We start from the raw sequence: 16,707 nt of genomic DNA on the forward strand, positions 1-16,707 counted from the left end.
CAGATACAGACGGACAAAATGGTGGTGGCTAACCAACCGGACATAGTGGTGGTAGACAAACAGAAGAAGACGGCCGTAGTGATCGATGTAGCGGTTCCGAATGACAGCAATATCAGGAAGAAGGAACACGAGAAGCTGGAGAAATACCAAGGGCTCAGAGAAGAGCTCGAGAGGATGTGGAGGGTGAAGGTAACGGTGGTCCCCGTGGTAATCGGAGCACTAGCTGCGGTGACTCCCAAGCTAGGCGGGTGGCTCCAGCAGATCCCGGGAACAACATCGGAGATCTCTGTCCAGAAGAGCACAGTCCTGGGAACAGCTAAGATACTGCGCAGGACCCTCAAGCTCCCAGGCCTCTGGTAGAGGACCCGAGCTTGAAGGATAAACCGCCCGCAGGGGCGTGCTGGGTGTTTTATATATATATATATATATATATATATATATATATATATATATATATATATATATATATATATATATCGTGGTGGAAGCAAAACAGCAAAAGTCAGAGGGAATTCATGACGACATTGATCAAATGTGAAGCGCAGTTTGCTGCTTCTTTTGCTGCTGGTTGGAGAGAGACAAAACCTGCAGCTCAGAATCAGCGCAAAAAGACGTAAACACAGCGCGGACCCGAAGAATCGCTAAGCTCCGACAGCGTGTCCGTGTTCGGGCCGTCGGGTGAGAAAGCCGAGAAAGACGAAGCTGATTCTGATGTGTCGGGTCCGCTCTGTGTTTAGGTCTTTGTGTGGAATCCGTTAATGAATTGATATCGCTTTATTCAAGCTACTCACCTCTCTCTTCCACCTGCACTTTCAACTGGACCACGGCCAATCAGAGAGGTCCCGCCCCTGACTATCTCTGATTGGTTTAGTCCACGATAGGGGCATAATGTGTGTCTGCTGTTGACCACACGGAGAGTTGCAGAGATTTTTTTTGTTACCGGAACAGTTGGTCGCACCTGTGCGACCAAATATTTATTTTTAGTCGCACCACTGAAAAATTTGGTTCAGTATCTGTGAAGTGGATAAGGGCAATAAAAAAATAGATGAATGAATGTTTGAAAATTAAAGACCATTTATTGCATTTTTGTCACATCTACAAACGTCCATTATTAATAGTTCTTAAATACAGTCGTCAGTTTTACAAATCAAACACATAAAAAAGACACAACTTTGCATTCAAATAGAGAAAATATGCACTATTTAATATGACTTTTTTGACCAAAAATAAGCATTATCTTTTTCTGGACGGACATCTAAGCTTACACCTCCCTGCTCTGTCCCTTCAGGTTTAATAACCTTCACTAGAACACACGCAGGGACCTCATGAGGAAAAAGCTAAAAAGCTGTAATAGAAACTCTTACATATTCCTTTGCACAAGGTTGGACCCTGTCCGTCTTTTTCACTTGCAATAAAGCCTACATAAATAATAGAATGTGTCCATAATAATGTGAATCCCTAATAAAGTTTAATTACTGATTTACTGCATACTATTTACTCATAAATAGCTTGTCTGATTAGGCAACGAGCACCACGGTTAATCCTAAAGAAGTATGTATTACTCCACAGCTAAAGTCCATCAGTCAGCTGCTACGTTTTAAACTTTCCACCCCCTTTGGTTACACATCAACACTCGAGGAGTTTCACAGCGCTAAACCAAAGGAAGCAGAGATCATTTAACGAGCTCTTAGTAACGAACTGGATATTAAGAGCTAAAATGCTCTTACTTGACTAAAACTGGAGATCAGAAGGGGACGAGCAGCTGCTGAACTCAGTCACATAAAGACCAGGGATTTCTGTTCAGGCCAGTCTCATAGACTTCACTGTAAAACCAGCAGCCCATTGAGCTAAAGTGGATCCCTGCAGTTTGTGTCCTGACTAAGGTGCATCCTAATAAGGCGATAAAGGTTCAGCTGAGTAATCAAGACTCAGTAAGTTACATAATTGATTAATATTCCTGAGGTGATGACTCAGACACGTCATGTGGTAAATGTTATACAGGCAGGATTGTCCGATACTTTGCAGCAGTCGCGGTAAAACGCTGCATGACCCTGATATTATTAAAAGTTAAGAAGCCTCAAGCTTCATTGTCCATCTCTATCTCCATTTCTATTGAAATTCTGCTAACACTGAATTGTGCTGGTGCTTCTTCTTCGACGACGGTGAAGACGACGATGGCGAGGAGTTCACCGGTGAGAGCGTGACGCTGTAGAGGTTGGCGACGAAGGCCTCCCAGCCGCGGCGCAGTGCTCGGTCCAAGGCCTGGTGGGAACAGGAGGAGTAAGGGTTAGCTACATTACAGCCACTGACAGGTGACAAGAAGAACCTCAGATGTAGTTACAATGTTACAATGATAAAGGCACTCCCCCATGGCAGCAGTCTCCCCTAGCAGGACATTGCATCACAGACAAAACAGCTCAGCAACACCTCAGGGAATGTGACACAGCTGCTCGAGCGCCCTCGAAACTCTACATCACAGTCCGATCGAGCATGTGTGAAACAATGGAGCAAACACCAACTGCTAGGACCCAAAGGATCCCACCACAGGAGACCTCAGTGCTCTTGTGTCGATAATGAGTCAGGAATCAAAGCAGCTCCATGAAGCTGTTTTGTGACTGAGCTCTTCAGTCTTGAATTGAATTTGTAGTTAGACGCTGAATTTAAATTGGCCAAGCGCTTCATTAAACAGGTAAAATAGTAATAAACACCTGGAAGTAGCCATTTGCTTAATATAAATGTGTTACTGGAAGGTTTTCTTTGAATTTTTACATATGCTGAATGTTAATGTTTGACATTATCCTGCTCTAGGCTCATTTCTTGTGCATGGAATAAAAGGATTTTTCCTGGAGTTCACTGGAATTCCTGTGCTCAGTATACAAATTAATGATTGTTTCTGTTGTGTCGCAGCACGGCTGCTTCCTGGGAAATTCCAAGAGACACGCTATTGACCTTTTCTATAAAAAGAACCAATGAGCTTTATTATTGTCTAAAAGTCCATCTGGAAAATAATGAGCTCACTGGAAACAGGTTGTGCTGTGGTAACTCATGACTAAATATTTAACCAGCGCCGCACACTGAGCAGAAACCAACCAATCGTCTGCAGAGCGGAGCTGATTAACAGCACTGGAATGTTTTTTCACGGTGTGGGGTTTAGCAGGCGGGTCAGCATCACCTGACCTCGTTCCACTGATCAAAGGACATGATAGAGGAGCCACAGGAATGTCACCTGTGTGTGTGTGTGTGTGTGTGTGTGTGTGTGTGTGTGTGTGTGTGTGTGTGTGTGTCAGCAGGAGCAGAAATTCTTTACAATAACCTGCTTAATTTTTCGTCATTAAAAATGACGTAGAGGAAAAACTCATTTGGGGGTGACTTCATGTGCCGTGACACGCACCAGTGACCGCTGGACCTTGGACGCGCAGTGGCAACATGTTATAAAGGTGATAAGATAGTTTCCATGGCAGTTAATAACCCAGAGTGCATTACGTGGAGGATGGCGAGGGAGAACTTTACCCCTCTGTTCCACACATGCTGGACGTGCAGTTACACAACCTTCAGCTTCGGCTTAAAGTTTAACCCGACGCAGCGAAGCTAAATATGGAGTTTATGTAAATGTGACAAACTGAAGAGGAAGTTGATACAAGTCTGCAGCCTAAAACAACACCGCACATTTTCTCTCACCTTGCGGTAATTTTTCCTCTTCACCGCTTTCATCCCTTCCTCTTGCTCCTTCGTCATCCTCCTCTCCTCCTCCTCTTCGTCTTCTCTTCCTCTCTTCTTGTCTCGGATAAGGACTTGGTCGTCAGCGTCCTCCTGAGCCGGGAAGTGAACGAGCACGGGTTCCTTCTCCCAGCCCGCCTTTTCATTTTCTTCCTCCACCTTCTTCAGGTTCTCCATCTCTATCTCAATCTTCACCCTGATGTCCTCGGGGAAGTCAGCTGGACCCTCCGTGCCCAGGCTGGGCCTCTCCTCTCTGGCTGCGTCCTCGTCTGCTCTCCCCTCTTTCTGTTTCCTCCTGGAGCTTCTCCTCCACCTGCTGCTGCGGCGGCTGGGTTTCCTCCTCAGGAGGCTCTCGTCGTCATCTTCCATCATGCCTTCGCTGAAGCCAAACACCTCGCCTTCTTCCTTCTCATCAGAACAATGCACCGCTGTGATGGATGGGTCACTCGAGACTGCCTCCTCTATGTTGCAAACATTTACACCAGTCTCCTCTACCTCTGTGGCGGCCTCGGGCTCGTCGAGGCGACCGTAGAAGCCACTCGATTTGTCCAGAAACTTTGGGGCCCTGATGGAGCTTCGGACTGAGCTCATCCTGGAGTTCCTGCCAATAGCCATCTTTTTGTTGGAGTTTCTTCGAGTTTCTGTCTGTTACTTCTTTTGGCCTCTGGTGCACTTTCTCACACACTCTTTCTGCTCCTGGTTTGTTCCTGCTGAGAGAGGAGAGATTAGAGTTTAAGGCTGTTACATAACCCTGCCCTCTGTCAAACGCACAGTCCGATCCATTTCCATACAGGCAGCCAAAATTTCAAGAACAGTGATAGGAGATAAAAGCTGAAGGAAAAAGCGTAAAAGACCATAGACGAAAGATAATTACTTTTCACATCAATGTGAGTATGTGTGTGTTTTATCAGCCTCTCTGGATGGTAAGTACTGTACAACAGAAATGCTATGCAGGCGTCACAAGAATGTCTGTGTTTGAATATCGGTGGCCGTGACCGAGGCTGGAGGTCAGAGTCAATGTTATCGGGGTTGTGATGATAACAGATGTCAAAAAACTGAACGCGCAGCATTCTTAGCGCTGAAGATAAACACACAGGGAGTCGGACAGCCGGATGTGCAGCCAAAATCAATGACTTCAGACTAACTGTCGGTGTCAGCGACCTGCTTGTCTGTCCATTCTCCACCTGTTCTGAAAGTCAGTCATACAATCTGCGTCAAACATCGACATGTTTTTTTCAGGGGTCCCGTGTAAGCACAGTGTTGTTTAGATGAGTTCCTTATATTCTGGCTGTGTTGGAGTGGCTGATGACTGCTCCACTCCCTGTGCAGGAAGAGCAGCATTATTACCTCCACCAACGAGGTTATGTGCCGGTGGCGTTGGCACGACTGATCCGCGTTAGCGCGTTAAAACAGGCTAATCCGCGTTAACGAGTTAACGCAGATCAATCCGTGTAAGGGGTTACTCGCCGTTAACACGTTAATGCGGCTTAAACGCGTTAATGCTGTCATTACGACTAACGCGATTAACAATTAACCCATCTGGAGCGCAGACTGACTCAAAATCCCTGAAATGTCTCTGTCAACGCCTTTTGGGCAGTTCGTCCATTTTAATCGCGTTAATCATTAACCACGTTAACGCAGCCCTATTAGAAACTGTTGCCAACATATTGAAACTTCCTTATTACATCTTAAATATCATGTCACATTTGACCTCTGACCTCTACTTTATGATCAGTGGACTGATCTGTGTGTCACAGTGATTACAATGCAAGCCACACAATCAACGAGCGTCTCTCAGAGCGCTCCTCTTTGAGGTCCTCAATGATCACTGCTTGCTCGACTGCCCTTTTGGGCAGAATTGCAACTGCAGCAAAAGCTTCGCTTGTACTCTCCGCCTGGTGGGACACTTTTAATTAATAAAAGAAAAGCGGCCAAACAAACATGTGTGTTAGTCCAGGATGAGGCAAGAAATCAGCTGCTGTGACATCACTGATTGCGCTGCTGGTAGAAATGAGACGTACTCAGGGGTTTTGACCCTGCAGTGAAAAAGTGCAAGATCGCTTCCCCTCCCCTCTGTGATCACCTTGTAAACCGTTTCACCGCAAGTTACATAATAACAAAGTCCACACTAATGCTCCTCTGAAGGAGTACACTTCCTGCTAATAACCAGAAACTGCAGACATATTTGGTGTCCTTTCCAGATCAGCTTTGTTTTTTAAAACAAATGAAGACTTTGGATTGTTACAAGGGTGGCAAACAGAAGAGGAAACCAAAAAACGTCCTTCTGTGCTCTGACAAACGGCGTCCTGGAAATCTCGAAGACTTGCGAAGTGCAGGTAACGTTTCATATAATGTGCAGATTGCAAAATAAAGACTGAAAGGTGTTGTGTAATAGGAGGCGAATAAAAAAAAAGGATGACTAAATTAAAGTGTTAAAAATTAAACAGGGCTGAGAAGCAGCCCAACAGTGAGAGCATTAAACAGGAGTGAACAGAAATGCCTGCTACCACATATTAAACAGTAACGCCTTCAACAGGTGAAGAAATAGTTGCAGCCTTACCAGATCTCTCGCTCTCGTCTCGTTCCCCTCTCGGTGTGTGAGTCTGAGTGAGTGACACGGAGCCGGGAGCGCTGCTTATTGCCCTCATACACGTCACACGCCAACCCTGCCCAGACCTGCAGAGTCTTCGTCACTGGTACGAACACACACACACACACACACACGCTGTAAAACACTCTCCCTCTCTCCACCTACACACACACCTTGTCATTACATCCTTGAACACACACTGACTTAGAGATAAAGCCATGTATTAAACAGGTCAAATATTAACTTACTGAAAAAATTCTCAGCAGCAGCAGCGCACGTCCTACCTTTGCTGGGTAAACTCGCGGGATCCAGCTATAGAGGCTTTGCAGGGATGCAACAGAGTTTTGCCTTCAGTGCTCAATGCGCCAGGGTCTCCATGGTCAAATAAACGATTTATTGGTGGAGATGGACACGAAGCCTTATGACTTAGAAACTTTGATCATTCAATCTCTGATTTACCTCATACTTTGTTTTAAACAGCTCTTTATAGATGAACCTTTTATAAAAACTCTATCAACTTTATTCTGCCTGTGAGCTCAGTTATTGCACTCTTATGCATTACACCAACATACAGTGGGGACTCTGTATATCCTGTTGGTCCTGGAGAGGCTTACCTGAACAGTCTGTTAACTTTCTGGATACTACTCTGGATACTAGGACTTCCCCCCACAGTCCAACAATATGTAATTAGTGAGGTTGGGTTAAATGTTAGCCCTGTGACAGTCTGGCGACCTGTCCAAAGTACAAAAACCATTTACATACTGCATTAATCGATCATTTTATAATCTAATTATTTGGAATATACATTTTTCTTTCATTCAGTTAGCACTTTATCATCAGCTGGTTATGTTAACAGGACAATTCGTCACTCGCTCGGTGTCCAGATATCAGAATGAATCAACTGACTTCAGTTTCTCTCCACACTTTTTATCCAGGCTGCCTGTCACGTGGTCTGTGTCTGCGGTTGCAGTTTTTTCTCTGTTTTTGTCTGTAAGTTTGTTAGCTTATTATTAGCTGTGATGGAATGACAGGAATAGTTGTCCTTATCCTCCTTCCCATGAGAAGATCAGCTGGACTGTATCCCTTTGCCAGTGGAGTGGCATGGTCGGCCATAAGGGCGAAATAAGGATCACCAGATCACTTCTTCACAGAATGTGTTGTTAACATCAGGAATATAACATTTATGTACCATTCTGAACTGAATGAATGAATTTATCCAGCGTGCCTGCAATGATTTTTAAACCCAGCAGATGTCGCTATTAAGCAACACACCAACACGGCGTAAACACGGTCATGTAGCGCACACTCCGTGAGGCCTCATTTAGTCATCACTAGTCTGACCTGATCTGATAAAACAGTTACGTTTGTTTCTGTCACTTTGTGCAGATCTAAAGGGTCTTATAACTTATAGCTGCTGCATGCTAGGTGGGCTAATTTTTGTGAATTGTGGGTGCAGCTCTGTGCAGCTAACCAGCAGGTTAACTTTAGTTATGTCTGTTGTAGATTCAGCACTCTGGTCTCCAGCTGTGGAGCTACAGAACACAGGGAAACACAGGGAAGAGGTATCCTGCCATAAATCCTATACATAGAAAAGTGGTAATGGTAATGTAGTTGTACATAAACTTTTTCTGGAGTAAAAGTACACATGTTCTGTATTAACAAACATTTCAGACTGTGTAATTGTTTAGTCATTGAATTGTACACCACAGCTGGAGCTAATTCACTCAGTCACACCATCATTTATTATTCGATTAATAGTTTTATATGAATCTTTTAGTTCTGCTGAATAGCATGAGAACATAAAAACATTTCTATAGCTTCTCTGTTTTTGAATGAATCAAAAATCACAGTGAAAGAGATGATCTGTGCTACACATCAGTAACTTGCTGTCTTGAGGGTTTGTTGACTTTTTGAAGGTGAAGTTTGCCAATTTAACATTTGCTGTTGTTTCCACTGAGCACCGGTGGATGCACTGATTTATCACTGGTATTTCTACAACAGCAGTATTGTTTTACTCCCTTAAAACGTACGTAGCTTTTTGTTCTCTTCACAGATGGCACAATAGATGTTGATGTAGCCCTGAATCCCCCTGGACGTCTAACTTAGTGTCGTGGAGGGTATGCCGTGCTCTTCTCTGGTCAAATTTGGACAAGCACGCCCAAAGATCAATGATTTGTTTGGCCTTGTTCTCTCTCCACAAGGCAAATAATTGGTCACATTCTAATGAAAGTTTTAATGAAAGAAAGAGCTTCACAAATTAAAGTGCATTAACAAGAGAAAACGCGGTCGATGCAGGACACTTGCAATACTTAGGGAGGTGTCGTTTCAGTGCAGACAATCCCACCAAACGCTTTCAAAGCATACAAATATGGCATGAACTGGATTCAGTAGAGCATCCCTGTTTTTTAGTTACACGATGAACACAAAGAGGGTGTTGCACCAAAGACCTCACTGTGCTCGGATTTCTAGCAGACCGCCATCTGCAGCTTGTATGAAAGACGTCGACTCGTCTGCAAACACTCGGCATTGACACAATCGCACTTCAAATCTATGCGTCAAAACGAGTCAAATGATCCATAGGAAGACCAAAGCCAGTGTCAGAGACCTTTTAGATGGTCTGAACATAAAACGGTGCCATACGTCGATATCGGACTGCACATTCCGTCCTACGATCCCACATTCCTAGCTCTGCGAGAAAACAGTCTTCCAGATATGCCAGAGGCCTCCTGAATTTGGATGGGAAATGCCTACTAAAATCAGAAGTCTGCTGGCTGGCCTCTGGCTGAACAGTGTCTGAAACAGGTTCTCAGGTGGATCAGTAGAAGTTTCTGGTGCCCCAGGAGTCCTTGAAAGATTGTAACTATTTCTTACCAGTGTGCTTATCTTGGCTAGCAAGGTCTTGGGTCCAAATCCACCTGCAGCCTCTCTGTGTGGAGTTTGCATTTTCTCCTCGTGTCTGCATGGTTTCTCTCCGGGTACTCTGGCTTATTCTCGTAGTCAAAAGACAGTTACAAGTTAGTGGGTCAATTGGTCATTCTAAATTAGCCTTAGGTGTGAACGGTTGTCAGTTCCTGTGTTCGTCCTGTGACAGGCTGGGACCTGTCCAGGGTGTACCCTGTGCCTCACCCTAGGAAAACTAGGCCTGTTGAATGGCCTAAACTAGACTGACTGATATGTAGAGAACAACTATAGTTTTTCCACTCTTGCACGAATCTTGGTCGTGATTCAAATTGAAGGCGTTCCTGCAAAACGTGTTATCATCTCAAAACAGATACATTCATCCAAACACAACTAACACATTAATCTCTCTGCAAATCTTGCACAAAACCTCCCGTAATTGGTTGCATCCTTGATTTGCTCGCCGCAAGAAGACATTTAAAAACCACACGTGAGTCAGTGTAACACCCTGAACTGTTAACTTCTAATGCAGGTAAACCCTGGAGTAGGAATGTGTGTATACAGATTAAAATCAGTTAGCCTGGTCAATGATATGGTAGTGTTTGCACAGTGAACACTTGGTCTGGGTGGGACTGGAAGTGGGAGCTGTTTACCTGTGTGTGTGTGTGTGTGTGTGTGTGTGTGTGTGTGTGTGTGTGTCAATGCCTGCTTTTTTGCCCGTGTCACATTTAATAGCCCTTTGTGCACCTTCATGTAAACGCATGCAGAGGGTTCCTCTGCAGCTGTGATGACACACCATCAGGAACACACACAGATTAAAAGGAGTTTAATGATGTGTTATTCATGACAGTGAAGCTCATACTTTTACAGGTAATAATACAACTTCTTTCAGTATCACCACTAATATCGTCTACTGCGTGTTCGTGCAGCTGCACTTGTGACTCATCAAGGTCCAACAGTGGCGTGCATGTAGCTCTGACTTCAGCTCCTCTTACTCATCTCCCACTGCATCTTCATCTTGGAGTCCCTCCGCGAGTACACCTCCACACGCTCCAAATATAGTCACCAAGTGGGCCGCTTCCCCTTAGAGAGGGCGTACCAGCTGTCAATCACGCAACTTCAGCTGTTCTGAGGTTAGAGAATCCCCGCCCACGAGAGAGTAATCACCCATGACTGAGCAGGTTGCAATGGTCGCTGTCAGGCACAGACAAGTTGGGGCTCGGTATCTGGACGGTGAGGTGAGGATGTGGTGAATGTGCAGAACATCCGGCTGGAAGACGGCGTTATAGACGATGCTAGGTGCAGACAACGTGATAAAAATAACAGACACGCTGCGTGACAGGTCAGAGGAGAGGGACCAAGTCATATATCACAGCTTGACTACTGAAAGTGACACGCTCAGAGAACAGATGTGCACAATGAATGTGGTGTGTCAAGTTGCTGCAGGCAGCAAAGGTTAAACGCCGCAAAAGCCTGTCTCACCGCAGACTACCTCCATGATTTTCAATATAACTGCTGTTTAAAAAAAAAAAAAAGCTTCACTTAAGTTCAAAAGAACTGGAGACAAACAAAAGTGACAAAGTGTGTTTTTCATTACTTTTATTTCCAAGGCCAGGGACAGACATGATCACACTGTACAATGTAAAGAACAGTAATAAATACGTTATACACCAGTAGAGAAGTTACTTACAGGCACTAATTACACGTAAGCAGGCACTAGCTGTTTTTACAGCGTCTGTTGCATTGCAGGGAGTGTGGAAGATGACGAAGCACAGCTCGAGTTTCCATATTCTGCAATCTTTAAGTACCAGGGATTTCCTGCCCGCTGGAGGCAAATTCAAGTGTTTTTCTGATCGCAGCAGTGTCGAAACGTAACACGTTTGTTTATTGCATAACTCGTTTATATGCGCTTCAGCAGAGATGTTTGTTTAATCACTGCCTTAAATGGTTTCCACTTTGAGCGTGGTTTTTAAAAAGCATCACTAAAGCTGCTCACAAAACACTGGGTTAAACTAGCTGTGGTGTGATGACACCAGTTACAACCCAGAACTTATGCGTTGGGTGTGGAACCATTACACGGGTGTTTGTCGTGCCCGTGTTGCTAAGTTGCACCACTTTGTCTGCAACACGGGTTGTTGAGGGCTTAATAAAGACGCAACAGCAAGTCGTCCGTGGGGTTTGTTCACTGCTCGGCGTGTTTAGAGAACACCGTCTCAGTCATGGATATTTTTATTCTTAAAAAAGACGTACCGGTAGTAAGTATTCACTGCCTTGGCTCTACAATGCTTAATCCTAGACATTGTTATTACAGTTTGAGTAAAGATTATTGACATTGCTTTGATGCTGATGACTTGTTTTTAGGGGTAAAAAGAAAAAAAAAAAAAAAAAAGGGGTCTACATCCTGAATATTGACTTACAAACACAAAAATCAGAAGCCATGCATGAACTAAGTGCACAGTTGTAACTGATCCTTGGCCTGAAAACTGGAACGACACTGAAGGCTGCACTGCTAAACCAGGGTACACATTATATCCATGTGACTGACATACTCTAGATATCAGTATCAGGTTTTTGCTTTAAACCCCCTAAATATCGGTATCTACCACAAATGTCCTGTATCTGTCAGAGTCTAGTAGACGCTTCCCTTGTTAATCATTTGTATATAAAAATAACAGTTTGCACAAAACGCTTAGACATGAGCTCAAATAAGCAGCTCAGTATCACTAAACATAAAATTCAGACCCAGAATTGAAAAAAAGATAAATGTGTTCTGAAATCATCACCAGCCCAAATCTGCTGTGTGAGCAAAACTGGGGTGATAAACAGTCCAACACCTTCAAAGTAACCTTTCGTACTTCATTATCACACCCGCACTACTGAAATGTACACGAGGGTCCTTTGAGCTGCTCCCTTACTTCCCATGGGGTCACCCTTGCAGACTTAACCCTTGGGACTGCTAATAGGAGTACACTGACTTGTTCTACCCCGACGCTGCATTTGTGTCACCTCCTAGTCCCAATCCGGGGATCTTTGGCATGCTAGGCAAAGGTTTTACCCACAATAACATGAAGCCACAAACATTTATGATCATCTAACAATAATGATAAAATTTAGTAATTTTTCCCCCTACAAGGCAGTTTGTGAATGAGACACTCACAAAAAATGACAAGCTTGGTTGTCTGTATTTCCCCCTTCTTTCTTCATCATCATATTGACTCAACTCACTATTTAAAAATAATGAAATGAAAAACCAAATCCTTCTTTTTAAAATACCACTCCATGTTTTGGAAAAGGTATATACACGGTTTCTGCCTGTCACATCATTTATACATCCAGCCCCTGATAAAAACATCTAAGTGCTGCCGGGAACGGGAAACATCACAGGCGTCTAACTGAGCTACAAGTAAACAGAAGTGATACAAGACGACCCTGCTATGAGACGCACCCTCCCTCCAGTTTTAAGCCGCAGTGCTCCAGCAGCACGGCTTCACAAACTAATACACTGGCGCCCCCATCGGGTAGTAGTTTAACATTGACACCGACTGTACTGCAAACTCAAAAACGAAAAAGACGCACACACTAACATACAATCAGCACAGTTATGACAAAACACACACTCGATACACATCTATATGTACAACCGGGTGTAACAGTCTCTCAAAACCAGGTTCTCTCCTGTACTTTAGTGTTTACAGTATTTACAATGCAGTTACCTATGCAGCATTAACAGCAGGATATAATCACACACTGTGTGCACATGTGTGTGTGAGTGTGTGTTGATGTGCATGCGTTTCCCTCAGACCTCCACAGCAGGGTCTGAACCCAGTCCCTGAGCCTGCAGCGCCTCCTCTCTCTTCATCTTCGGTTTCTCTGTCCGTGTGTGCCACACCAGCACCTGCAAAGCACACAAACACACTATTACTACATGTGACCTTATATATAAACTGTTACTAGAATCGTAATGCAACTACTGCAAATGCCAATGCACGAACACTTCTTTCTTAAAGGTCTCTTTTTCTGCGATTTCCATAAATCATAAAGAAAAAAGACTGAAGACTTCAGAACAAAGCATTTCACACTGAATCATCTGTTCTAAAATAATTATAGACAAGTCTTCATTCTTATCTCTTAACGCACACACGCGTACTTTAGTGCAGTTGTCTGCTTTGGGCTCCAGTTCATCCATGGTAACCAGTCCCTGAAGAAAGCTGCTTTCCAGCAAGCCCATTGGTGCCTCTCCGTCAAAGCATGCCTCTGGATTGGCCAGGACCAATTTAAGGGAAACGGCGAAGCCAGCCATGTCGATCGGAAAGGGCCGACTGGGACGCCAGCCGGTATGGAAGCGAACGACCTTAAACAAACCATCGTAAATATGATCTCAGTATTTTACATCAAATGAAAAAGCTGAAAAGCTTAGCTCTTAGGTGCAGTTAGATGCAGGGGATTTTTGCATCTTTAAAACAGCAGCATGGCAAAATGTCAGTGACCTTACCTTTCCTCCTTCAACCACAGGCCTCTCATACTTCATCCCTCCAACCAGGCCCACCGGCCAAACTGACACCCGCTGCGTGCTCCTCATCTGAGGAAAAGAGGACATTTGTTCGCAAGCATCAGCAATAAGCCTAATAGTGAAAGAAATAAACATAGTCACACACTTAAATATCCCACCTCCTCAAACAACTGCAGGCTGTATGTGTTATCGTCATCAGCAAAGTACACCACTCCTTGCTGGTTATCCCCTCCTGGCTGAGCCCTCCTGTCCTCTCTAAGCCACCGTAGCCCTTCGTTTCTCTGCTCCACTCCACGGGGCTTGAGCCAGCTGGGGTCACCCTGAGCAGGAGAATGACTCAGTGTTTTTAAATAAGGAACAAAAAAATTTGCAAGAACATGCATGGATAAGACAAAAATAAAATAAAATTGAACGAACCTCCTGTAGTTTGCGGTCCTTGGCGGTGGGCATGTGTAGGTGAGTGTAGGTCAGGCCACTCTTCATCAGCAGGTCGGTCACCAGAGGCGTCTTGTGTGGCGAGTCCTCCACCAAGATCCAGTGGAGCCGAGGGACATGGAGAAAAGTCTGGGACATACGAGTCAGCTCGGCCTTCTGCACCAGCCTGAAAACAGATGGAAATCGGAGAGAGGGTGAGATCAGTGCAGGAATGCACAGCGGAGGGTGGACACCAAGCAATGGTCGCTTGGAAGACTACCTTGCATATGTCGGCGTGATAACAAAGATGGTGGGCAGGGACGGTTTGGCTGGCTGCTTCTGAGGTTGCTTTGTTACTTCAAACTTCCTCATCTCCTCCTGAAGACGGTGTAGTTCCCCACGCAGTCGAGATATGGTGCGGTCTTTAGGGAAGTCATGTTCTGTACAGTCACAGCGCTGGCCTGCACAAAGAAATCAAAGCAAAGTGAAGCTCTGCCACTCAGGTTTGCACATTTTTGACTCCTTTACACCTGCTGATGCTGAAATTTTTATACCATTATTCATTCTGCTAGGTAGGATTCACTTACCGAGCTGCATCAGTGCATAGATGAGGCCCAGGAGCGAGACCATGAAGTAGAGCAAAAATACAGTCTTCAGCTTTAGCTTCATCCTCGTTGCCATGGTGCCCTGACTAGCTGAAAGTTGACAGAAAGTGCAACTTGTTCACGCTTTTCTTATTAATCCAGTTGTTTATGTTCTGATGAAGTTGTGCAGGCTGTAACCGAGGAGCTAAACTGAGTTCAAATGTACCCAATTTGACACAAGCAACATTTAGCTTGCTAACAAGCTAAGAGGGAAAGCATCCCCATGCAGCGGGACGTTTCTGAGAAGCTAACTGAGGAAAAGTTGAAGCTGTGCACGGGTCAGTGTGGCCTAACTCCCGACGAGGTCGAATAACATGAATCTAAACTGAACTCAATGATAAACCAGTGGAAGCTAAGCTGTATTAACCAGACAAGCACAAACATTCCCATTTTTTTCTTTTCTTTTTCTTACCGGAGGCGACAATCGGCGGAGCTGAGCGATGGAAGCTCAGAGCTTCATGTCATTTTGGACAGATGTGAGCAAAGGCACCTCACAGCATCCATTCATTCGGCTCAACTATGACATTTTTTCTGCAGCTAATGTACCAACAGCGTCCGGTTTCTGTGCGACGCGAAAAGGAATCCCCCTCGAAACATTTACAGCCACACAGACAGTTCCAGAAGCGGCACAGAAATCTGTGCAGCGTAAAAATGAAAGAAAAAAAAGTACTTATCAAATTAATTATCACTCATTTTGATAAAACAAATATTTTTTAAAATCTTAAAAAGGAGGTTCACATAGGCAGCTCATTTTCTTGACAGTACTTTCGTTAGAGGATTTTTTTCTTTAAAGGTTGCATTATAGGGTCAACTTGAAAGAAAGCTAGAACAGCGAGGTCAGAGGTCAAATGTGCCATCGTATTTGAATGCAAATTATAATTTAAATATTTTGAATCCCAATATATAAAATTCCATATGTACCTGTATGTTGTCAGTAGAAACAGTGATAGGATGAAACTAAAAAACAATTATTTGACCTTTAGTTCTACTGACTTTGGAGGAGAGGTCAGAGGTCAAATTTAACATATTGTTTTAAATCACTCCACAGTGCGTTCTATATGTTGGCAATATACACCACACCTATATGTTAAGCATTAGTGAATGGTCTATACAGGCAAATCGGCAACCTTAACACATTTTGACGCAGCTACATGTGTAACAACAGCATAATGAAAATCTGAAAAATTACCTATAAAAAGAAAAATACTAAATATATTAAACATTTCCATACATATCCTCTTTTCCTGATGGAAATTCACTTATGTTAAAAAAAAAAAAAAAAAAAAGTAAAGAAAAAGAAAAGGAGGCATTTCTTGAAAAGTCAAACAACTTTCCTTTATTTGTAACATTATTTGTAACATAAAACACTGACAAGGCAGAATGACTTAGTTTTCCCTTTCATTGTCATTTACGGACAGGACTGGAACACTCACTCTCAAACACCGAGGTTTTTTTTTTTTGCCTTTTATTAACATCATGTTTAAAAAAGTGTTTCTCCTGTAAAAGGCCAGAAAATGAAGATGGATCCACAACAGCTTATATATTTATATATATTTATATACATGTTGAGAAAAGACCAAAAGCAGTATCTGGAATTTTTTGTATCTGGAACCATTAAAAAAAAAAAAAAATTAAGTCCTCACTGACTTCAAAGTAAATTAAATTCAGGCTCATTTCCAAAAATTACATTTTCACATAAGATTTTTTATTTTATTTTATTTTTTATTCCCAGTGAGCCTTTTTAAATTCTTTATGATTATTTGTTTTAACTGCCCACATGCCTGGATTGAATATGACCACCGAGTGCAGATCCAGTCTCTGTTCAAACTTTGTTACATTTACTTTCATGCAACTTCACATTTTCAAAGAATAGAATAAAACTAAACAAAAATCTCCTCCTGAATACCAGGACTACTTTCCGGTTGTTTCTTTAA

General features: G+C 43.5%; 2 protein-coding genes across 3 annotated transcripts; both read right to left on the minus strand.

Annotated features, from left to right (window-relative positions):
* Positions 1–1,050: 1,050 nt before the first annotated feature.
* Positions 1,051–6,389, minus strand: LOC146715118 (uncharacterized). Of its 2 annotated transcripts, none has more exons than XM_085451536.1 (3): positions 6,278–6,389; positions 3,679–4,424; positions 1,051–2,262 (listed from the first exon to the last, which is right to left on the minus strand). In XM_085451536.1, the coding sequence occupies exons 2-3, from the start codon at positions 4,330–4,332 to the stop codon at positions 2,110–2,112; spliced, it is 807 nt and encodes a 268-aa protein (XP_085307662.1). In that variant the 5' UTR covers positions 4,333–4,424; positions 6,278–6,389; the 3' UTR covers positions 1,051–2,109. The 2 variants fall into 2 exon arrangements, with proteins under 2 accessions (XP_085307662.1, XP_085307661.1); XM_085451535.1 differs by having other exon boundaries at positions 3,679–4,427.
* Positions 6,390–11,418: 5,029 nt separating this feature from the next.
* On the minus strand, positions 11,419–15,371 carry b3gat3 (beta-1,3-glucuronyltransferase 3 (glucuronosyltransferase I)). Its single transcript, XM_085451537.1, has 8 exons — positions 15,186–15,371; positions 14,717–14,824; positions 14,410–14,590; positions 14,133–14,316; positions 13,874–14,035; positions 13,698–13,784; positions 13,353–13,556; positions 11,419–13,100 (listed from the first exon to the last, which is right to left on the minus strand). Exons 2-8 carry the CDS (start codon positions 14,808–14,810, stop codon positions 13,002–13,004), a joined length of 1,011 nt encoding a protein of 336 aa, XP_085307663.1. The 5' UTR covers positions 14,811–14,824; positions 15,186–15,371; the 3' UTR covers positions 11,419–13,001.
* Between the last annotated feature and the right edge of the window lie 1,336 nt (positions 15,372–16,707).

This window comes from Copadichromis virginalis, linkage group LG3 (genome assembly GCF_057382275.1).
Source record: "Copadichromis virginalis isolate Kocher_CV1m ecotype Utaka linkage group LG3, C_Virginalis_male_GT1.1, whole genome shotgun sequence".
NCBI classification, from domain to species: Eukaryota; Metazoa; Chordata; class Actinopteri; order Cichliformes; family Cichlidae; genus Copadichromis; species Copadichromis virginalis.